Consider the following 24,498-nt stretch of genomic DNA (forward strand, 5'->3'; position numbering starts at 1 on the left):
AAAACTTCCAAAAGAAATCTTCAAAGATAAAACATAATTACAGTATAATAACGTGCAGCGCAAGTTCTTTTTCTCCAGAATGATCAGCAATAACATTAACAATAGCAACATACTCTTTGCAATGGTTGAAAAATGAACACATTTGTAAATGAAAATGACCCCTGAATGAACATTGATTGAATGATGCAATCAGTTTGCATCCTTTTTTTAGCACTAAAATTCTCAATATCAGACAAGCTATTAGTATGTCTTGCCATGACTGAGCCTGCTACCTATCAATCACAATGTAAAGTTATCTTAAAAATGTCCCAGTTAAGTGCTATTAGCAATGAAATGTAACATAAATCATCGACTTATAGTCTTGATTCCTCACCAACTACATGGTGAAGCCTAGATTACAAAGTGAAAATCTGGATGCTACTTAAAGTAATTATAGACCCATCTCAAGTCCACAATTCATGGACATAATCATTGTTTTTTTCCCCTCAGATCATCGTCCAGACCAGTCAGATAGGACCATAGCATTCTCATAACTTTCAGCAACAGATCTAAAATGGTTCAGTTCATAACAAGGCAGGAATTACTGAAAGAGCACCAGTGACTTGTGATGTCCCCCAGGGGGATATTCTTTGGCCATTCTTATTTAACCTAAGTTGCCATATTTGTGTGATTTGTTGTTATTTTCACCCCAATCAAAATTTGTCCTCTGCATTTACTTATCTGTGCAGTGAGGACACACATACACACTAGTGATCACTAGGGTGCACATGTGCCCAGCCAGAGAGCAGTTGGGGTTGGTTAAGTTGGCACTATTTTGTCAATTATGATTTTCACCCGAATCAAAATTTGTCCTCTGCATTTACCCATCTGTGCAGTTAGAACACACAAACACACTAGTGATTACTAGGGGGCTGTGGTGCACACATGCTCAGACTGGTGGGCAGCCCTAGCCCGGCACCCGGGGAGCAGTTGGGGTTATGTGCCTTGCTCAAGGGGACCTCAGGCCTGGGAATTGAACCCACAACCTTCCAGTCACAGGCCCGTTTCCCTACCACAGTTATGCAGATGACACACAAGTTTACTTATTTCTCTGCCAAGGCGACTAGGCTCTGCTCTCTTTGTAAGGGCCTTGAGAACATCAATAACTGGATGGGCCAAAACTTTCTGCGACTGAATAACAATTGAACAATGAGAGGTACAGACTAGATGGCCTTTTAGTACTCGAAAAACCTAAAACATTAAAAGCAAGCTCATAACTTTGGCATACGCATAGACTCTGATCTCGGTTTTAGCAGCCACTTCAAATTGGTTACTAAATCAGCAATTTATCACCTTAATAACACCAACAAGATCAGAAATGTCCAGAACAAGAGAAACACATCCCTGCTTTTATCTCTATCAGCATATAGTAATGACCTCCAGGACGCTCTAAAAGACAATCACACATGTTCAGTTGATTCAAAATGCAGTTTACTTGTTACTTGTTAGTCTTATGCTACTAAGAGAGTGTTCACCCCCAGCCTCTAAGTAAAGCTTCTAAACTTAAAATGTTCTTTATTGACTTTCAGTTCACACCCAGGTGAGCAATCAAATCAGCACTTTAAATTTTTAAGCACTGTAGTGTGCTTTTTTCTTTTAATTCTTAATTTAATTCATTTATTTTTTATAATCTTTATATGTTTAATTAGAAATTATGTCATTTAGATTTTATTAATCATATTTATTTTAATTCAAAATTTCCTCTATAATATTTTTTGGATTTCATTAAATTAATGTTTGCTCATTTTAACTTTATTTTAATAAAATGTATTTATAACATTTTACTTTTATTTATTTTTTTTGGCAAAGACCTTTTCAACATGGAGGGGTCTGATGATACGTGTGGTTCCACTGGGTATGTTGGAGGAACACTTCCTGGAAGAGGCTGTAAAATGCTGATTCACAAAGGGCTTTGTTGATTTTGGGCCCCATGAAAAGATTTTGTATTGGGCCACAATGAAAACAATGACCTCATGTTGTATTTTAGAAACCCTTTTGAGTGACACAAAATCCCAGGGTTTCCGGAAAGGTCTGACTGCCTATATGTGGATGAGTAGGCCTATATGTAACTTATGTATGACTGTCTTCATTTGGAAGGTGCAACATCACCAGACAGAACAGAATGTCTATGTGTTTTTTGTCAGTGGGTAATTAAACAGTTCTGATGTGATTTTCCAAATTATTGTTATATGATTTTAGAAATTATTTTAGTGGCCTATATGAACAATTAAAAATTTATATTAAACTACAGCCATATTATGTGAAGCCCAAGACCACATTGTGTTATATCTTTTATACACATTACACAGTTATTTGATTTACTCAACAGATAATCTAGGTCTATTTAACATAAAAAGACATATTAATGATAGTGTCCATCACGCAGTAATTATTATTATTGCCTACGACCACCCGTATCTACTGTAGCTATTAGGGTCGCTTCACCAGTGCTGTAGCGCCTCTTGCTACCACTAGTGGCCAGCAGTGAGTCGCCACAGCAGTCACCAGCGGTGGCTGTGGTGGGGAGCGATTGCGAGAGAATTTGGGTGCCACTGTCATAGAAAGAGTAGGATCCAGCCCGCAGAATTAGTACAGAATCATGGCCACCGAGACAATATCGGCTTGCACTGGATCCAGCTTGCTACAGCCGATCAGCGAGATAATCAACCTTCCACTGGATCAGGTAAATATTGAAACGCAGACTTCTTTAAATCCACGAGATGAACGTGCAGGTGCAAAATGTTTGAAGAGACAATTACCCCCGAAATGTTTTGTGCGACTGATCTTGCCGCGAAGACGGAGAAGGGCTTTACAACCAGGCCTAGCCGAATCCTGTTTTGAATGCTTATGGTGTGGTGTTTGCCTGTCTGGTGATTCATTTCCCTGGCCAGATCATCTCCAAATGGACCGTTCAATTTGCATGTCCAGTAAATGTGTGGAGATGTCCACAGGCTATGTAGACATCGCCTATACAGACACGGTGCAAATACACATCGAGCTGCTTGTGTTTTACCACCCGAGTGTTTTGTTTATCGTAAAAATGATACACAGTGTCATGCACTTTTCGAAATGTCGCAGAATTTAATATTTGTTGCATTTGATCATTTGTCTGGCTTGGTCTCTGCATTTTTTCGTTACAATTTCGGATCTCAAAGTTAGCTTGCACCCGGGATCCGTAAAATGTATGTCTGGTACAGTTTGTACCACATATGCAACTTATCTCAACATACACAATTATCATGTTTTTGCAAAATCATTTGTTTCTTTTTTTACGCAGTACAAGCTACAGCAGGCCGTTTAGTGATGTAGGCTGTTGCACATTCTTAACAATAGCCGAAACAGGTTAGAGTGCCATTCATGTCCTCACACACAGGCTGTGCTTGGATACAAACATCTACTGGCATTACCGTCTAACGCTCACTAACACTCCTGCACATAGATGACAACTCGTATTTGCGTTATTCGCCATTTGTGATCAGCTAGTAAGGAAGGCAACAGTCTTGACCCAAGTGCTGTAGGGAGGAATGCAAGAATCGAGGGCTTTAAACGAGGCCACTAGTTGAGAATGCTGATTTTATTGGCAAGACTCGTCTGCCCTTTCTGCCTACAATTGATTAAAACGGTGTAAAAGCGGCCGTTCTCCTGAAATGCCTTCAGCTTCAAACGGGGGAGTGCCCTTAATTCCATGTGGCCAAGTTATCCTGTTTCACTACATGATCTATAGCAGCATAGATTGCTCTTATTGTCTCCTTACCAACTACGATAATCCGCCTAGTGCACATTATACTTAATAATAGATAACAATTAGTTAATATTAAATCCGATGTAGCAGTATATCCGATGTAATATAGTAAAAGCGTTACACCTCGATGTGAATGCATGGCTTAAGTGAGATGCAGCTCGGTTTGTAGTGAACACGTTACCAGAGGTGTCATGGAAGTTGCTCACGCGCATCATAGGAATATCGTGATGCAACAGATTATCAGAGTGTTTTTCAGCACACTGCTTTGAGCTGCAGGAAAACCCTGCTGAAGTTAACAGGCAGGCTGTAATGTGATCTGTACGTCTTCAGTTTACAGTTTTCTCTCTCTCTCTCTCTCTCTCTCTCTCTCTCTCTCTCTCTCACGTTTTACGTGTTTACAGTTGTCTTTTTCATAGGTAATCTGCTATTTAACACTTGTTGGTGTATGGTTGCTGTATAGAACAAAACAGTATATGGATACATGTTGATTCGAGGAATTTATTCAAGTACATTATTCAAGTACTCCACTATGTACACAGAGTTCTTGCTTGAAATTAGTTTGTTACTTCAGAGAATTCCTGAAGTTTACTATTCATGGAGTTTTCTAAAGAGGGCATGAGTGATAAATACATTGAGAATTTCACAGCATTACGCCAGTTAGATAAAAGGCCATATTTACTTCTGTATAATCAAATCCAGCTACTTCTTAAGTCATTGATTTGCTCCATGAACACACTCGTGCTTTTAAAGTATTAAGGGTCCAATTTATAGGAAAAATGTATTTGAACAGAGTAAAGTATGTTTATATGGCCTAAAATTAGCAACTAGATCTATATCTATCTATCTATCTATCTATCTATCTATCTATCTATCTATCTATCTATCTATCTATCTATCTCTCTCTCTCTCTCTCTCTCTCTCTCTCTATATATATATATATATATATATATATATATATATATATATATATATATATATATATATATATATAAATTTTTCCTATCTATCTCTTAGAGAGTATATTCTTGCACTGTTTTGGAGATGCATGAGTTTGCAAGACCTGTCTGAGGTCTTCACGAGCACCTGGCCGCTCTGCTGAGGACGGGGAGTTTCACATTGTCTCTTGTGGGACGAGTCAGCCAGAAGAATGTCTGCTAATTACACCAGGGAGAATATTGGTCCTCTAGGAGACGTGATGGAAGGAGGCCGGGAGGGTCTACATCCACCCTCCCCCAACTCCCCCATTTTACTAGACTGGGCCTGGGCTTGACTTAGTGACGTCCTTGAAAATGGTCCCTTCATTTCACACTTATGTTATCTGAGCTGGCCAGCTAATCGCACACTTCTGGCCGGCTGGCTGTGATAAATGGCGAAACGTCTCAGGCCGCGTTTTCGGTTTTCTGTCTTTCCTGATCAATATGTATAAGCTTTACACTTGGAAGATAATTCAGATTGCTTACGGTCACCTCTCTGAGCTCAGACTCAATGTTTTGTTACGTGGCTCAATATAAAGGGCAGTATTTTGTTACCTTCAGTCATCATTCATTCCCACATGCACTTACACAGCTCACATAAATACCAAAAAAGTTACTAAACAATACAAGCTTGTTACATTGAACAAGGAACTATTCTTGATACTCTTAGATTTGTAGATGGCAGATTTATGGCAGCGTTCCAGTAGCTCATCTGGTGGAGCAGGTAGCCTAATGTGCTGGTAACACCAAGGTTGTGGGTTCAGTTCCCAGGGAACATGCATATTTTTTTGTACTGAGAAATATAAGTCGTTCTGAATAAGAGCATCTGCAAGATGCTGTATATTTAATTTATGACCCATAATAAACTCATAACACATTTGAATGTGAAAGATCTGTGTAGATTTCTTGAGCCAGCCAGTACTGTTTCTATAATAGTGGCCACATCGCCACTGAACCCTCCTCCAACTTACTTTATATTTCTATATTTAGATGACTTGAGTCATACCTGACTCAAATACTGTATTTGATTTGTTATGATGAAGGAACCAGTGTGCATTTGAAATGCCGTTTTGTCTCAACTGGGAAGTCCAATGCAGAATTTTTTCTCTTTTTTTCTTTTGACTGTCCCATCAATTTCATTCAGATCTTTCTGTCTAAATGTTATTTTTACTTCTTTGACTAATAGTCCTCTACATTTGGATATATGACTGTCCATAACTATTTACTGGTACTGAGATGAGTGCCTACTGTGGAGGACTCCTTCTCAGACATAAATAATTGAGTATTGTATACATTGCTGTGAGAAAGCACTTAGTGCTCAAGAGCTATTTAATCACTGGGTAACTTCTGAACCTTTATTTTCTGTATGGCGGCCAAGGCCAGCTGTGTCGTACACTAAAGGGGATTAATGAGTTAAGTGTATCAGATCGTCCACTCCTACCATCCCCACCGTAGACGTGCTGGGCTGGGTGCTGGAGCTCCATAGCCTTCACCACTGAGATGCTCTTCCGAAAGGCTCCTCTGGATCTCTTGGGGTTGGGTTGTCTGAGTTGTTATCTCTGAGGCTGGAGACAGGATGGGAGTATCAACAAGAAAAAAAACGCCAAAGAAAATGCCACGTGAGAAAAAGCAGAAGTTGCCCTTGCAAAGCAGTACAGAACTCTGTAATGTAGATGAATTCCTGACTGATTCCTAATTATGTCCATTGAAACTCATGGTACAGTGACACTAGTGGGCCTCTAAGGCACTTTGCATGAGCCCACATGTTTCCTGTGGTAGAAGATTCCGCTTCAGAAGGTTCAGAAGACTCCTGAATGATAGTGTTATGAGTCTGGCTCCTGTGCACACACTTTTTAGTAAAGAGGCCCTGAGCTAGTGAAATCAGAAAATGGTGGTATTCTTGGTATTGGAACACCCCTGCATTGCATGTTTGAGTCTTCTCTTTGCTGTAAAACAGGAATAATCACAAATACCTTTTTCATTATCTGAGGAGTTGAGGGCCCTAAAGGTTGGTAAGCAGTGACGGCTTAGTTACCTTGAAAAAGTAGTATGATTACTGATTACTCCTTTAAAAAGTAACTTAGTTACATTACATATTACTTGATTTTAAAAGTAACTACATTAGATTACAAGTTACTTTAGTAGTAACATTCAGCAGCAAAATGAGTTTTTCCAATACTCACTTTATTGGAAGTGCATTTTAACAGTAACAATGTATTTCCTGACGTTATGTTTGCTAATACGCGGTATTGTTTGTAAATATATTTGTAAATGCAATACAAGCGAACTATTCAGTCAGACAGCTATTTGTTGTGAAACAAAAAACCATAACAATTTCAAGCATTTTTAAGTACGTTAGCCAAAATTCCAGCACTTTTCAAACCTGGAACACAATGCAACATTAAAATTCTTCAGGTAAATGTTTCTTCCCCTGTTTTTGAGGGGTGTTACTTTACACTACCACAGAGAACACTGCACAGAATGACGTGAACGCGTTCACGCTCTCAAAGGTTTGCGCGCACCGTGCGGAGTCGAGTGTTACGGTCAGACACTAAAGTATAACTGAGCCAAGAAGACAGAATATATATAATATATATATAAATAGTAACACACAGTTACTTGGATAAGTAACTTTAATCTGATACTGGACTGGAAATAGTAACTCATTATATTACTCGTTACTGAACAAAGTGGTAAGATTAGAGTACTAAGTAAGGCGTTACTGACGTCACTGTAGGTAAGGGCCCTCCTCCAGGAGTGGTTAGGGGATCGAGGATGTGATCGGTTAGCCGGAGCATGCTGCCTCCTGTGTCTACGGTGACGGTTGGCTGCACGCGCTGGTTTGCTATTCAGCACCGGAACCGGCTCCTTTATTTTTAGGAGGGCCGTGTCCTAGCAACGAGCTTTTCCAGGATTCCCTCGGTTAAAGGCCAGAGAGCTCCAGCAGCTTACACACCGACGAGGGCCTTCACTGGAGGGTTAGCTCGGTTTGCTTTGGATTATTTTTTAATCTGTGGAAGCAGGTGCAGCTGGGAGGTAGATTTCATGGTAATCTGTAAAATGTGTTTTGATTTTTATTACGTACATTGGTGCATAAAGGGTTAATTACAAATATGGATATTGTAAATTGTAAACAACTGTTTTTGCTGCCACCTTTGATACAGCTCACATGCTAATCAAGGCCTACATAAGTGTTTGCACAAAATTCTAACAGGTAATATTAATATCAAGTTGAACAAAAATCTGATCCCCTCATTGACAATTTTTATTCTTGCCTACATATTCCTTCTCCTTGAGACTTTCCTGTAATCCTGTCCTGTGAGCAGCATATATATTTTTCTCTTATTCGTCCTGGAATCCCATGATTATTAAGATTCTTGTCTAAATGTCACTCACCGTTATCTAGATTTGCGAAGCAGACTTCACAGCGTTGACACCAGAGATCTCGTTTGGCGGCGGGTATAGGTGCTTTTCTCCTCTTTGCCCTGCTCCTAATAAATGACTGTACTGTTGTCATCTGTTACCCTACAAGTTACACATGCTACAGATTTAGTGCCTTATGACTTCCAGGCATCTTGGGTCATGTGCCCTAAATCCCTTTGCTCCAGGATTGAGGTTGTGCTTTGAGTCACTGAGCCAGAAAACGTGATTTATCGGCTTCCTCAAATGAAAGTGCAGGTTGGTGCCTTCTCCTACACAACAAGAGACTGCTACGTCGGTTGTGCGTACTGCCTCGCTCCACCCTGCTTCACCCTGCTCCACCCTATGGTCAAGTGTGTGGCCAGGAGGTGGGGAGTGGAGCTCGGGTTTCTCCACTCTGACACTGGAGCTCACCCACGCCCAAGCGAAACGCAGGACGGCACCGGCCTGTAATGAGAGGCATCAACGGGCATGAATTAAAGAGGGGTGGTGGGGTGTATGGTGGAACAGGAGCGAGTTCTTGGACTGGGCATGGAGGCCATTTTGCTTTCGAGCTCTTGTGAGATGGTATATCTGAATACCACAAGCTTAAAGTCATTCCTCCAGCAGGTCCCATGCAGAGATGGGACACTCCCGTAACAGAGACGTAATCTGACGGCTGGACCGGACATTAGGTCCCTTGAAAGGCAAGGCCTGGTTCATATTAATTTCAGTATAAAACACTGGTCTTGTGTTTTGGCTATGCTAGCGTTTTCAGTCTGTTTTTCAGAGGTTCTCCATCCACAATAAAACACATCAATTATGAAAAAGGTGAACAGAAGGTACGTATGAGTGTTGGACCTATGAATTCTGTGTCATTTCTGCAACAATACGTTGTTTACGTCCTGCAGTTGCATGCAGTGTATCAGCCGACCAATAGAGAAATAGAGAGACAACTTTGTCTGAACAGGTAAACATGACATTAAAATTCCTACTGCAGCCTACAGTGTGACAGTGGGTTCTGCCATTTTAAAAATGGAAGTCACATGACAGCCATATATCTGTTTTCTAGTACCATTTTCCCTTATGCACACTACAACACCAAAGTTATTATTTCAGAATTACCCACTTTGGAGGGCATATTTAAAAACAGATGCGTTCTCCAGTTCACACCTGGTAGTGTTGACTGGGCCTTAGAAAACTCGCCCCACATATCTGCATAAATCTCAATTATGTCATAAAACAGAGATATCCTAGACATCCCCATCTCAGTTGTGGTACAGTGTTATGAGGGGAGTAATATTTTGGTTCCTGTCTTTGAATGGTTGTGGTCGGGCTGCTTCCGGAGAAGTACACAAAATAAAGTGTCAAAACAGACAAAGCTCTGCTCTGCTCACCCAGTAGTCTCCCTGACTTCCTTTCTGGCATTTTTTTAAAACAATGTCCGCTCTACTAGCACGTGGGCCTTTCCAGCGGATATACTTCCGCACTCTCCCTGAAGGTCTTTGTTTGTTGTGATGTTTTGTTGTTGGGAGCAGGAGCTGTCTGTGAAGGCTCGGTCTCACTGTTGAGCTTGAGTGTGTGATGTTTTGAATGTTTGACCCGTCTTTAAGTCTGAAAACATTACAACATTACTTGCGCACAGCACGCTCTTAATACGCCCTCGGCCATGAGAGACGCTGTTTGCAGGAGACCAGCTTCTCTGACAGACAGGAAGCTCCCATCGGGGGACGTTGGCCGTAAACCGAGAAGTTCTGAGCGCTCATGCACGTGTAGGTGTCTGTGTAAGTGTCGCTGTCGGCATTCATCCTTGCGCACACACACGTGAACACACACACACACACACACGCACGCGGTGCCTCGGGTGGGCTCAGATTACATAAATGAAAAAATACCCATCCCTATTTGCTGGCTGAGAGAGCGAGAGGCGTCTTGGTCTCCTGTCATCCCGACCTCAGGATCAACGCTCCGCTGTGGGCGTGGCTCAGTTAGAGACCGCGCCATCCTTCAGATGTGACAGAGTGCTGTGAGAGCCGATCTGAGAAGACGGGTAGTGTTGGGGTTTATTTGTATTAACATAATCAGGACTCAGGTTTGTGTCCTTTGTAATGAAATAAGAAAAACAAAAGTGTAGTGTGCCTGCTTCCTTCTTCTCCAGACCTTGAATTGACAGAATTGAATTAGCCAGAATATTTCATTTTTTCCAGTGCTCTAGATGAGTTAGCTTGCATGCTACACCCTGAACACATATGCAAAAAGCTTGTTGAGAGAGATTATTTCTTTTTGACTAGATGTTTACTTTGTTCAATAAACAAGTGCTGATCACTTAATACTCTGAGCAACAAACGAGATGCAGTTATTTTAGGGGCTGTGGTCTCCAGCGGTCATTTAGGGGTTAAAGGTCATTGTTGGCAAGCACGTTTTGTAAAGTGTTACATCAGGCACATGGTTAAGCAGTAGGAGAGGCATGGGAAAGTTCAGCCCTTATCTTCACTGAGGTGTGGTTCCTTTGGTGATGGCTGTTTTGGTTACATTGGTATGCTATGTGAGTTTTTTGTTTTGTTTGTTTTTGTTTTGTGGAATAAAAACCCAAAAGATTAATCAATTTTAAATTTTATTTCCTGAGTGAAACTAATTGATTCTTGGATCCTGAGGATTTCATTGTCTGCCAGGCCCACATCATTCTCCCTCATGCACTCTCTCTCTCTCTCTCTCTCTCTCTTGTCTATTTCTGTCTCTGCCCCCCAACCCACACACACACACAGGCACACACACTTTGTTAGGCAGCCTGTAATCTGGTGACTGTACATTATGATACTGAGTCCTCTTGGTCTCGCCTGGGGGCCTTGCTGCTCTACATGATAGCTGTGCTGGGTGTTGCAGAACAAATGTCTGCTTTGTCTGGGTTGGGGGGTGGGTGTGGGGGTGGCAGACGACTGTGCAGGGCCATGACTAGATCAGGATCAGAAGAGGTAGGTGTGCCATGTTGAGCTGCAATCGCTCCAGGTTCCTTCAAATCTGCCATCTCTGAACTGCTTGACTGCACCGAGCGTTGGACCTTTTTTTTTTTTTGTGTATGTACATGTTCAGATTGAAGGTGCACTTACAGTTTATATTATTATGGGAGTGCTTAAGTTAGAACTGGGTTATTCAGTAGAGCCTTAAGCATCCAGAGGGCTCCCTTTGTGTACCGTACAGAGTGGAAGCGTTGACTTCAGGGAAAAGGATGAAAAGATGGTCAGAATCAAAATACCCTGCAGAGACTTGGCAGTGTGAACAACCCATCCTTCCCTGGTCCGATCCTCCAGCCTGTTCTGCAGAGTAGAAGGCAGAAAGCATTGTGCTTTATCTGGGCCACAGGGCATTCTGGGTACTGGGATCCTGCAGGAAGCCTCACAGGGAACTCCTGTCAGACTGCTCTTTTATGTCTGTCCCTTAAGTGCTGAATCATTCCTAACAAAGGCTATCCCTCCTGACCCCCACAACATCAACAGCAGCAGCGTCTCACCAGCACCACCGGCACACGGTGGGTTCTGGTATGTCCGCCTTCCAGACTCTACTGCCGGAGCCCTGGCTGTGTGCTCAGGTTGAGGCTTGGCCCGCCCCTCGCACACAACCCTGACGCCGCAGCTGTTTCTCATCTGTCCAAATTATCCAACGGACCTGGAAACGTTTCGGACCTTGCGATGTGCTGGATGTTCAGATGCAGTTGTTGTTTGAACCTGTGTGTTACGTAATCACTGCCTCGTTGTATATCATGTCCAGACTTTGTTCCTCTTATCTGAAATCACCCCCGAGATTGACCTGCTTGTTAAGCTTATTACCAGCAATGAGATTCATAAGATAAGTGTCATTTTCACCATCACGAGCAACCAAAATAAACGAACGGTGACGTTTGTTACGGCCGGATCTGTGGAGAAGCGCGTCGTAACGTAACGTAGTAACGCGAGTCCTGCTCTGTTCCAGGTCAACTTCGTGGTGTGTCAGCTCTGTGCCCTCCTCATGGCCTGCTGCTTCCGTCTCTACCTGCACCCCAGCAAGACGAGCCCCCTGGTGCGGCACGTGGTGGCCACGCTGCTGGGAATCTACTTCGCCCTCTTCTGCTTCGGCTGGTGAGACCCCGGTCCATCTTTTGTGTTTGGTGTGGCGCTCCAATATTGTCAGTGGCCCCATCTGGGGACGCCACTGTACCAAGACGATTGGTAAAGGCCACTGAAATGTAAGGAGCAGAGGAAAAACCAGGCCAGTAACACCCCTTAAACCAGTGGTGTCTGCTTAGTGGCCCCGGCTCCCTTAAAGCTTGAGAAACAGTAGCCCGTCGGACCGGCTTGGCTCGTGGTCATTAAGCACGCGAGTAGGTTTTGTTTCAACTTTTGGGGGAGGCCACACCACACGCACAACCCAGCCTGATACTGTGAACAGTATTGAGGTTAAGTAAAATGCAATGCCAATATATTTTTCAGTACACAAAATACTCTATCGTACTCTAAAGTGCTTTAAATATATATTAAACAAATATCTTAATGTTAATGCTGCTCACAGTCAACACAGCATAAATAGTAAGATCAGATTTCATTAGCTTAATAAATCCACTTTAATAATGACACAATGCCCCCCCCCTCACCTCTTACCCACCCCAAACCTATGAGAAGGGCCATGAATAAGGATGAGAAGGTGGCATAGATGGGCAAGAGGGTGAGGCTTTTTGGACAAGTGTAGAAGTATGTAGGAGATGCGAGCTTTGCTTCCACAATGAGGAAAATAACTCTTGCTGAAGGCAGCAGCATGGGTGTGTCACTATAACTGTCTGAATCAGTCACTGGAGTATAGTGTGCTTGTCTGTGTCTGTCACTAGAGCACAGTGTGCCTGTATGGCTGTTTGTATCTATTACTGGAGTGTATCAGGCACCTGTATGGCTGTCTGTATCTATTACCAGAGCATAGTGTGCACTTGTGAGGCTGTGTGTCTCTGTTACTAGAGTGTAGTGTGCCTGAGTGTCTGAAATGGCCCTTTGCTTCCTGTATCAGGTACGCGCTCCATTTCCTGATGCAGAGTGGGATCGCCTATGGTATCATGATCTTGGCTGGCGTCCAGCACATGCACAGGTGAGCACAGGTGAGCACGTGCACAGGTGAGCACAGGTGAGCATGTGCACAGGTGAGCATATGCACAGGTGAGCACGTGCACAGGTGAGCATGTGCACAGGTGAGCACAGGTGAGCACGTGCACAGGTGAGCACAGGTGAGTGCACTCTGAGCAAAATGCCTGTTGTGTGCTCCTTATCAGCTTCACATGAACTCCATCAAACTAATATTACATTTTATCTCTGTGTATATCTCAAATTTATACTACCTGATAATGTAGACTGTACTAGATGGATACTGTATACTGTACTATGTGTGATTTGGCGAGTTTGATCCAGTGTGCGGTTTGGCGAGTTTGGTCCAGTGTGTGAGTTGGCGAGTTTGGTCCAGTGTGTGAGTTGGCGAGTTTGGTCCAGTGTGTGAGTTGGCGAGTTTGGTCCAGTGTGTGGGTTGGCGAGTTTGGTGTTTCATCTTTATTGAATCCCCATCACTGAATGCTGCCTTTCTCCATTACCCTCACTGACCTGAGCCAGTTGGCACCTATAAACTAAGGCTGTTGACAGTTGACCCAGAATGAGATTGAGATCTTTGTCTTCAGCCGCTGAACAGCAGACACTCTCCATCTGTTCGGTGGGAACTGAAATCTTCAGTTACTCCACTAGGTGACTGTCTGTTGGCAGCAGCCCAGAGTCGAATCCTGATGGAGATGAGCAGCGTAGCGGGGTGAGCACAGGTGAGCATGTGCACAGGTGAGCACATGCACAGGTGAGCACGTGCACAGGTGAGCATGTGCACAGGTGAGCACAGGTGAGCACATGCACAGGTGAGCACAGGTGAGTGCACTCTGAGCAAAATGCCTGTTGTGTGCTCCTTATCAGCTTCACATGAACTCCATCAAACTAATATTACATTTTATCTCTGTGTATATCTCAAATTTATACTACCTGATAATGTAGACTGTACTAGATGGATACTGTATACTGTACTATGTGTGATTTGGCGAGTTTGATCCAGTGTGCGGTTTGGCGAGTTTGATCCAGTGTGCGGTTTGGCGAGTTTGATCCAGTGTGCGGTTTGGCGAGTTTGGTCCAGTGTGTGGGTTGGCGATTTTGGTCCAGTGTGTGGGTTGGCGAGTTTGGTCCAGTGTGTGGGTTGGCGAGTTTGGTCCAGTGTGTGGCTTGGCGAGTTTGGTCCAGTGTGTGGCTTGGCGAGTTTGGTCCAGTGTGTGGCTTGGCGAGTTTGGTCCAGTGTGTGGCTTGGCGAGTTTGGTCCAGTGTGTGGCTTGGCGAGTTTGGTCCAGTGTGTGGCTTGGCGAGTTTGGTCCAGTGTGTGGGTTGACGAGTTTGGTCCAGTGTGTGGGTTGGTGAGTTTGGTCCAGTGTGTGGGTTGACGAGTTTGGTCCAGTGTGTGGGTTGGTGAGTTTGGTCCAGTGTGTGAGTTGGCGAGTTTGGTCCAGTGTGTGAGTTGGCGAGTTTGGTCCAGTGTGTGAGTTGGCGAGTTTGGTCCAGTGTGTGGGTTGGCGAGTTTGGTGTTTCATCTTTATTGAATCCCCATCACTGAATGCTGCCTTTCTCCATTACCCTCACTGACCTGAGCCAGTTGGCACCTATAAACTAAGGCTGTTGACAGTTGACCCAGAATGAGATTGAGATCTTTGTCTTCAGCCGCTGAACAGCAGACACTCTCCATCTGTTCGGTGGGAACTGAAATCTTCAGTTACTCCACTAGGTGACTGTCTGTTGGCAGCAGCCCAGAGTCGAATCCTGATGGAGATGAGCAGCGTAGCGGGGACAGAACCGCTGAATATGGGGAATCTGCACTGATCTGCTAGAACCAGGGACGGGAAGATGCGAGCCGGTGGATTGTGAGATGCTTCTTGCTGAAGCATCATATAAGTGTGGGCACCATGCCTTCTTTCACTTTGATCATTTCCCCTGTTGCAGATTGTATAGTGGAAGCAGTCGTGTTACCCATAAGCAGAGTGTTGGAGTGTTTCTATATGAAGGTCGTATCATTAGTAGTGTAGGTGTGCTTACAGTCTGATGTACTGTTGGGTGTTACACTGGTACTGGGGGTGTGATTAGACACTACATCACTACGGGTGTAGACACTAAAGGTCGTGGACCTTTCCGTAACATCGCAGAGTAAATGCTGACTACACACGCGCACACATGCAGACACGCTACTGTCATACAGCCTGTGATGTACATTTGGCTCACAGCTGCAGTCCTCTGGGGGCCTGTGTGTGCCGTGTGTCATGATCAGTGGGAAGAAGGTGTGTGTGTGTGTGTGTGTGTGTGGAAACCTGGCGTTCTGCACTGCCTCCTCAGCTCGGTGGCGGGGGAGGGATGCTGATTGGCTCTGGCGTGAAGGCGTCTGCGTGTCTTGGACCGGGCTCTTGCGATACATGCACACACGTGGGGCAGCCATGTTGGCAGCCATGTCCCTCTGAGCATTGGTGGTAATGAAACACCTGAATGATACTTACACTCACAGTGTGTGTGTGAGAGTGTGTGTGTGTGTGTGTGTGTGTGTGTGTGTGTGTGTCTGTCCATTTTTAGAACATAAATGTCTTGACTATGAAAGCCATGGCAAAGCCAGGATGTGTGTGTGTGTGTGTGTGTGTGTGTGTGTGTGTGTGTGCACGCGCGCACATGTTGTTTGTTGCGTATTAAAGGGATGATTTTTAATCAAATTAATAGCTTTTCCTCTTATCTGTCCACACACACACACACACATACACACACACACAGTTATTCATTTGTTCCTGCAGATCACCATATTTCTAAATCTAATAGCATGTTTATTGCAGTTGTTTGCTTCCATTCAGTGTTTTCCTTGCATGGCTCCACAGTGGAAGTTCTCACCCTGTTTCAACAAAACACCGGCAGCCCTCCCGCTGAAGACCAGCATCCTGAAAATGAGTTCAGGAAAAGCAGCACTCCACGTTAAAGATTTATTTTTATTGATAGATGTAGTTTGTGTTGTTACTGAATTTGGCATTCCAGCTTCATAGGAACAAAGGAAAAAATCATTATATTTAAATGAGACCTGTAATTACTGCCACACTTCCTCATAAAATACGTCCATAATTCTATACAATTATCTGACCAGTTACATGTTAGAACCGTTATTCATCACTTTTTCGGCTGTGCCTAATTGCATCTTAGTAGGACCGACATTCCACAAGCACCGCGGTCAACCTTTCTGTGGCCAGAGAAGCTCGCTTTATGAAGGGCTCAGTCCTCTTCGTTTGAAACCCTCGAGGTCCTGCTCGATTACGGCCACTTACACGAGTTCCGGCGTCAACTTGAGAATAACGACCTAAGTCCTCCACCGAAGGGACGATGTCTTCAGTGAGTGAGAGACACTGAGAGGCTGGAGGGAAGTGAGATGATCTGAAGAGTGTTGCATGGATCTTTGTTTCAGATACTGTTTGGTCTTCACGCTGGCCTACCTTGGTTTCTGCCAGATTACCCGCGTCTATGTCTTTGACTATGGCATGTACTCGGCTGACTTCACAGGGTAAGTGTGTGTGTGTGTGTGTCTGAGAGAGAGAGAGAGAGAGACAGACAGACAGACAGTTTTAAGATTTTTTTTAGTAAATGTATGTGAGGTACTATTAGAATAGACAAAAAAATTCTACCCACCCCCAAAAAATATCTCTCTTCCGCTGTTTGCTGTGGCAGGCCGATGATGGTAATCACACAGAAGATCACCAGTATGGCCTTTGAGATCCATGATGGTGAGTACGCTGTTGCCCCAGACAACCCAGGCATTGCTCCACTGTGGTATGGCGAATTTCAGATGTGCTTGAACTGCAGATCAAATGTTCAGGGGCCTTTGTTCTAATTCACCATGTGATTATACACAAACACGCTCAAGCATTCACGTTCACAGGCCTGCATACCAAAGCTGGGCCTGCTGCTCTGAATGTTTAGAGTGGAAGATGCATGTGGTGTTTTCTAAAGCAAATGAGAGCACAGGGTCAGGGGTGCGGGGCTGAAATGAGAACCCTTCACACAGCGCCTGTCTCGGAACACAGAGGACTCTTTACAATCAACGCACGGCTTTTACATCCAGTCAATACGCTGGTGAGAAGCAGCAGCCGGTTGCACATGGTGTACACTCACCCAGAAACCACAACCCCCTGGGGGACTGAACCGGGCACAGGAGGGGGGGGGAGAGGATTACACCCAGGACAGAGTGCCGTCCATCATCGGGCATGCAGACACACTGTCTTTCCCACATTCACACCAGGACAGGTTTTAGGGTAGCAATTTTCTTACCATACCTCCATGATTTTGGACCGTGGATGGAAACTGGAGACCCTGGAGGAAACCACTCAGACCCGGGGAGAATATGGAAATACCATCCATATAGGGACACAAGCCCCAGGACCCTGGCACGGGGAGGCAGCCATGCTAACCACCAAGCCACCGTGCTGCCAAGGAATACATAGATGAGGAACAGGAGATTCTCCCCCATAGGCACCTTATTTAAGCCCTAGTATCTAATATAACGACAAACACTACAGGTTAGATTGAAGTGGTCATAAAAATGTTAGATGTTTTACAGGGAACCAGGTTACATTGGTTCCACACAAGCAACTCGGAGATACACCGAAGTGCAGAAAGATCATAAAATATGATGGATGAGAAATGTCAAACTACATGAATATCGTAACATAGAAAAAAAAATCTGTTCAGCAGGAAAGGGGAACATGATAAACTAAATGCAAAATATTAATAAAAAACGTCATTCATAAAAAAGTAAGAAGTCTGAAAAATCAAATGAGCTTCTTGAATGACGAGCTTCTTCACCAGAGACCAACTCTGGTAGATGTTTCTTCACCAGGCAGAAGTGCGTGTTCTCTGGAGCTGCCTGCTTCCCTGCCCTGGTGGTTGTAGGCGCTAACCCTTGGCCAAACCCGCACTGTAATCTGAGCTGATTAGGTGGCTAATCTTATCATCAACCTAATAGTGGCAATGAAGCAGCAAAGAGTTATGGTTATTCCAGCTCCTTCCTCCCGGCCATCTTCCCCCTCTGAGCTGCGGGATGGTCTGCTGAGACACGAGCAGTCTCAGCAGACGCTGGGACGTAAACTCTGGGGAGGTCAATTTACAGCTCGCTGCTAACACCCACCAATTAGCTCTATTTATCAGGCGCAGCACTGGGAGTTTAAAGGAAGGCCTCTTATTGTGGGCTGAAATGATCAGAGAGTAACAGAGTGTAGGACACACCCTCAGTCGTGTGAGAAGACGTCCAGACCACCAGAGTGAAGACTTGTTAAGGTTCCTACGGCGGAACCTATTAAACCAGTGAAAGTTTGGCTCCTTACACATTTGTCATTTTCAGTTCTCATTAACACCTCGTCTCAGGTGTGCGGTGTCTTTGTTCCTTAATGTGCTAAAGGACGTGTTATTGTTACAGGTCTGTCCTGCCATTCACCTTTTACCACAATACCATAATTGACCTAGTCGGTAACACATCCAGTGAGGCACAGTTAAGACATTACTTGCTGGTTGCATCAAACGGGGTTGTTGCACTGGGATTAAATGAAGTGTTCAGCTACTAAAACACATGATGTGGAAAAGGTTTCTGACACGTATGCTACTATGTCTAGCTGGAAAATCTCCCAACACAGAATTTGGAAAGTTTAGATGATTTGAACTACTGAAGCCTATGCTGGTTGTAGTATAAAACGTTTATTTGGTATATACGTGTGTGTGTGTGTGTGTGTGTGTGTGTGTGTGTGTGTGTGTGTGTGTGTGTGTTTCTCACTTTTTCTCTGTTGGCAGGAATGGCTCGGAAAGAAGAGCAAATCACTCCGAGTCAAAAGTTGCTGGCCATCAGGTGTGTGTGAAACAACATGGAAGGTTAACGTAGATGTGACAGGATGAACATTCAGTATGCTGTTATGCAAACAGAGAATGATTAGAAAAGTGTACGTTTGATCACACACTCATGGACACTTCACTCAGGTGACTTAGTGTGGGAGTTCAAAGGTCACTGGTAGTGTAGTGCAAACCCAAAATGATGTCTTTGCTGGTGTTGTGTTTAGACGGATGCCAAGCCTCCTGGAGTACTTCAGCTATAACTGTAACTTCATGGGCATACTAGCCGGTCCCACCTGCTCCTACAACGATTACATCGCCTTCATTGAGGGCAAGCCGTGTCGCCATAGAGACCAAGTGAGCCACGGGACGCTACAAGGAAAGACCAGTCTAAACGATCCTTCTCCCAGTGTAAGTTCTATGGTGGGCTTTTACCAAATTTATGTAAAGCATTTAGTTACACCGTGGGAATGCTATCAACACAAAACAACTGTGTCTTCGTTAAAAATTTAAGCTCTTGCATTATGGCGGAGAAGAGACTCAGCTTTTAAAGAGTTTAAGTATCCTTGAGCTGTGTATATATGATCTGCATAAACTGGGTTTTTCAGAGGAAAAACAAAATCTTTAGCAGTTATTTACATATAACCCTAATCAGAATAATGTTCTTGAGTTAAATATCTCATTTCCTAGTCTATATTGCTCCTGGCATAAAGATCTACTTGGAAGGCTCCCACGAATCTAGTACATCTCATTTTAGATGTTTTTAGTTTTAATGTGGCATTAACTGTAAATGCTTAGAGTTTGAAGATATAAGCATGAGTGTAATATTCCTTTTTAAACCTTTTTTGTGGGTTTTGTCATCCTTGTTGTCACTCACAGTCAAATTGCAAAGGTTCAGTTTTATGAATGTGTTGAATGTTCAAGCCGTTATTATTAGCATTCATATTATTATTATTGCCTCATCATTAGGGATGGAAGCATATCAAATTTCGTAAGCCTGAACATAATCAATAACTAGCCCTTTCTTTAATTAATTAATCTAATAAATTAAATAAAGTTCATGTCAAATCTGTATCTGCCACTTATTGGCAAATATCCCTCACTCATATTTTGTGCATTCCTAATATTTTAGCTGTTTTATATATACTATTTTTAGGTGTTTTCTTTATTTTACTGTGTTTATGTAGACCTGATTCCTTTCTTGTCGAACGTCTCATGGCTGGGGAGGGCTGATGCATGGCTCTCTGTTTTGTGTCATTTGCAGAAGGAGGTCGTTCGCAAGTTGGCCACCTGCCTCATCTCTCTGTTGGTCTTCCTCTCTGTCTGCAAAGTTTTTCCTGTGGAGCGCAACATTGATGATGACTTCATCGCCACCACGCCCTTCTATGCCCAGGTGGTCTACCTGTATTTGTCCATGCTGACCACCCGGCCTAAATACTACTTTGTTTGGACTCTGGGTGCGTGATTTCCTCCCCTCTCTCTCTATTGCCCCGTCTGTCACTTGTTTGTTTGTTTGTTTGTTTGTTTGTCTTTTCTCTCTCTTCTGTCTTGAATCTAGAGTGTATTTGGTGAATCTCTCTGTTTTATAACCCTTGTGCTTGTGCATGCACTACTTCTGTTCACTTGATCTCTCTAAACTCGCCTTATTTACTGTAGTCTTGTGGCCTTCAGCATATTGCTGTTTGGTTTGTTTGTGTCTATTATTTTATGTATTATTTATACATCTTAATGATTCACTTTCTGTATGTTTTCTTTCCTATGGATATCCTCTTTCATTCTTCGTTGGAGGGAATTGATCAGTCCTCTGATTCTGACTAATCAAAGACTAAATTGGGACTGATAAATTACTCCGTTTGTCTCATTGTTTTGTTTTTACTGCCCACATTAAGACTAAATGGGGAATTGCAAGGATGAAATTACACCTACTCCTTTCAACTAATAAGTTGAATATTGATATCTAGAATTATATGAACCGTATGGTACGACATTGTTCACACATCAGTCTAAAAAGAGAGGGACTGTGCTCAGGACACCCCAAAACCCACACACAGTGACATCACATCCTGTGCCTGATCTGGGACTGTGTGCCTGTTGTCACTCTGAACAGCCGATGCCATAAACAACGCGGCCGGCTTTGGCTTTAATGGCTACGATAGCGATGGATCGCCACGGTGGGACCTCATCTCCAACCTGAGGATAATGAACATAGAGGTCAGTCCTGTTGCCCTTACACTTGTATTTGTATTTTGTTTTTGTTTTGTTTTTTTAAATCGAATTTGAGTGTTTCACCTCTATTTCCCTGTTTTAGCTTGCCACTAGTTTTAAGGTGTTCCTCGATAACTGGAATATTCAGACTGCACACTGGCTTAAAAGGTAAATGTGGTGATACAATCTCATTTATGTTATTAATAGAGTTATTATGTTATTAACTCTTGAGAAATCTGCTTCAGTAATTACAGAAATGCTGTCATCTTGTAACGTAAGGCATGACCCAAATTTTATACAGAACTGAATCAAGGTTTCTGAAAGAATCATGATCTGTGAGAGGTTGTGCCATCTGCTGGCCGTGAATGGCATTACTATTGCAGTTTAACTGTTTTGTAATAGGGGGTGAGGTGTTACCATGTATAATGTGTGTGGGTTGTGTTTGGTGTGTTTCTTCTGCAGGGTGTGTTACGAACGTTGTCCGTACAACCCAACAGCTGCCACATTCATACTGTCCGCCATGTGGCACGGGGCATATCCGGGATACTACCTCACCTTCCTCACAGGCATAGTGGTCACACTGGCCGCCCGAGCGGTGAGACACCCCCTCTCACTCTACACACACCAGCACGCTTGCGTCCGTACGTCACACACACACCGGCGCGCTGACGTCCAGACTCGTACGAATATGTCCACATCATCTAACAGAATTGCGCGTTGAAATGACACAAGGAGCAGACCGGTGACTCCAGACACACCGAGATCGGCGAGGGTCGTGATTGGCTGCCCGTGCACTGCCGTCCGTCCACCTGGAAAAGATCAAACATCAGCAGCAGATAGAGAGAGAGAGAGAGAGAGAGAGAGAGAGAGAGAGAGAGAGAGAGAGAGAGAGAGAGAGAGAGAGAGAGAGAGAGAGAGAGAGAGATAGAGAGAGATAGAGAGAGAGAGAGAGAGATAGAGAGAGATAGAGAGAGAGAGATAGAGAGAGAGAGAGAGAGAGAGAGAGAGAGAGAGAGATTATTCCTCCACCCAGGCCTCCGTTCACCGCACCGCTGAACAGCCAGGCAGCCACGGCTTAAGGAAGATGGAGTGAAGGTTGGGTGGAGAGTAATGAGCCACCGCCCGTCTCGATCTGAAGCTCACTGAGCCGGAGACGGATCCATAACGCCTCGACTCTGAAACGTCCGTGGAATCAGTGCTTCGCTTTATGTGAACCATATATTAGAGTGCCATTTCAATTTCAAACAGGAGAAAAGGTTGTAAAGTTTGGTTCTATTTTTCACTCCATCCTTCTCTCTCTCTCTCTCTCTCTCTCTCTCTCTCTCTCTCTCAGGTAAGGCACAATGTGAGGCCGTACTTCTTGGGTTCATCAGCACACAAGCTGGTGTATGACATCATCACGTGGGCCAGCACACAGATCGCTATTTGTTACACTGTGGTCCCTTTTGTGCTGCTGTCTGTGGGCCCTTCCCTCAAATTCTACAGGTGATGGTCTAATACTCCATGGCCACACAGTCACCTACATATTCCCAATGCTTTCTTAGAATAGATCTTTTGGAGGTCATGTAAAGACATGGGGGCAGAATTCTGGGAAACGTAAGACCTGTGACACCTGTTTGATTTCTCCTTTGCCTCTCTCCCTCCCCACCCCCAGGTCGTGGTACTTCTCTGTCCACATAGGCTGCATGCTCCTGGCCATAGCTCTGCCCGTGAAACCCCGGCACCTGCGACTGAGGGAGCAACAGCTTGGCCTGCAGCAGGGCCCCACACACAGCCAGAAGCACAAGGCCACATGAGCCCGTCACACTTCAGCGTGCGTGCGGGCACAAACGTGCAAGCGCACGCACACAGCCACACACACCAACCAACGCTCCCCCACTCTACAGACACCCATGGAGAGAGTCCGACAAACGAACCTCACAAACATACATTCAAACCAGCCTTCGTCTGGACTTGTTCAGTGGGTCGTCACACACACACACACACACACACACACACACACACACACACACACACACACACACACACACACACACACAAATTGAAAGGATGGTATCAGGACTCTGCTCAAGACTTGAGGGGAGGGGTTTGAATATGACAGTGGGAGTGTTAAGTTGCCATGGAAGCTCTGATGTATAGAATTATGCAAACCTGCCTTTAAACTCTCCATCTCCCTTTGTTGTAACATGCAGGGTCTTGCTTCGGGATGTATATAGCATTACCTTGCATAAGACCATGCCACCATTACTAGAGTGATGTAATGGTACTAATCACAAAAGCCCTGTAAAAACCAAGTGATCTGAAAGAAAGCAAAAGCGCTTGCCTCTGTGCTGATGTGTCGGATTGCAAATAGTTATTGATTCCTAATTCATCTTTTATTCTGGGGGTTCTGCTTAAAGGGAGTATTCTCATCAAAGACATGGTGAATCGGAGATTTGAGTACATTGCAATGTCATCACAATGAGCTTCTATGGTCCATGACGTCATTATTAGTATAGTATGTGGCAACATCTCTTGTGCATGAGGTTGGAATATCATCAAATTTGCCCAGTGGCATAAAGACTACAGAATCTTCCCTGGTGATACCATGTGAAGCTTTAAGAGGCATTTTCAACACATTCCATTCCAGAAACCAGAAAACAGAGCTTTGTTCTGGTTCTACACTTTCTACATATATTTCATAATTAATCTCAACTACAGAAAGGCTGTGTATAAGAAATGTTTGCCCAGTGATTCAAAGCTCAACTTCAGGTTTCATGTTTTTGTAAATTATGGGATTAAAAAAATGAACGTTTTGCAAGTTGAGTTGTGTGTGAGTAAAATTACACATTTTTATTTAGAAATCAAAATTCATGCAATTAGAGAGTGTACTGCAGGTATAACAAGGTCCGACTAGCATTGCCTTGAAACTTCTCAGAATTGTACGTATGACACGGTATTCGTAGTGTTTATCTGCATTTCAGGAGCTTGTAATAAGTGTGCCATTTGATAACGTAAAAGAAAAAATTTAAAGGGGTTGACAATCCTCACTCAAGATATCCTGAAAGCTTTTTTTTACATAAGCTTTATTTGATAACTTGGTACAGTAAAATCACTCGTACACTTCGCTCTCCAAGCGTAAATGTTGTACTTCGTTGCATTAGAGAATTCATTAACACATTTTCTGCCTACTGAAAATACTGACACTATTCAGCACTTGGTTTTAAACAACAAAAAT

At 43.7% G+C, this 24,498-nt stretch overlaps 1 protein-coding gene across 1 annotated transcript; it reads left to right on the top strand.

Annotated features, from left to right (window-relative positions):
* The first annotated feature begins 2,527 nt into the window (after positions 1 to 2,527).
* mboat2b (membrane bound O-acyltransferase domain containing 2b) lies at positions 2,528 to 24,081 on the top strand. Its single transcript, XM_076993160.1, has 13 exons — positions 2,528 to 2,722; positions 12,121 to 12,266; positions 13,183 to 13,260; positions 16,669 to 16,764; positions 16,929 to 16,984; positions 19,041 to 19,095; positions 19,304 to 19,487; positions 20,341 to 20,533; positions 21,184 to 21,287; positions 21,385 to 21,449; positions 21,744 to 21,876; positions 22,615 to 22,766; positions 22,936 to 24,081. The coding sequence occupies exons 1-13, from the start codon at positions 2,639 to 2,641 to the stop codon at positions 23,075 to 23,077; spliced, it is 1,488 nt and encodes a 495-aa protein (XP_076849275.1). The 5' UTR covers positions 2,528 to 2,638; the 3' UTR covers positions 23,078 to 24,081.
* Positions 24,082 to 24,498: the final 417 nt, after the last annotated feature.

The sequence above is a fragment of the Brachyhypopomus gauderio genome, unplaced genomic scaffold (genome assembly GCF_052324685.1).
Source record: "Brachyhypopomus gauderio isolate BG-103 unplaced genomic scaffold, BGAUD_0.2 sc104, whole genome shotgun sequence".
Taxonomy (NCBI): domain Eukaryota; kingdom Metazoa; phylum Chordata; class Actinopteri; order Gymnotiformes; family Hypopomidae; genus Brachyhypopomus; species Brachyhypopomus gauderio.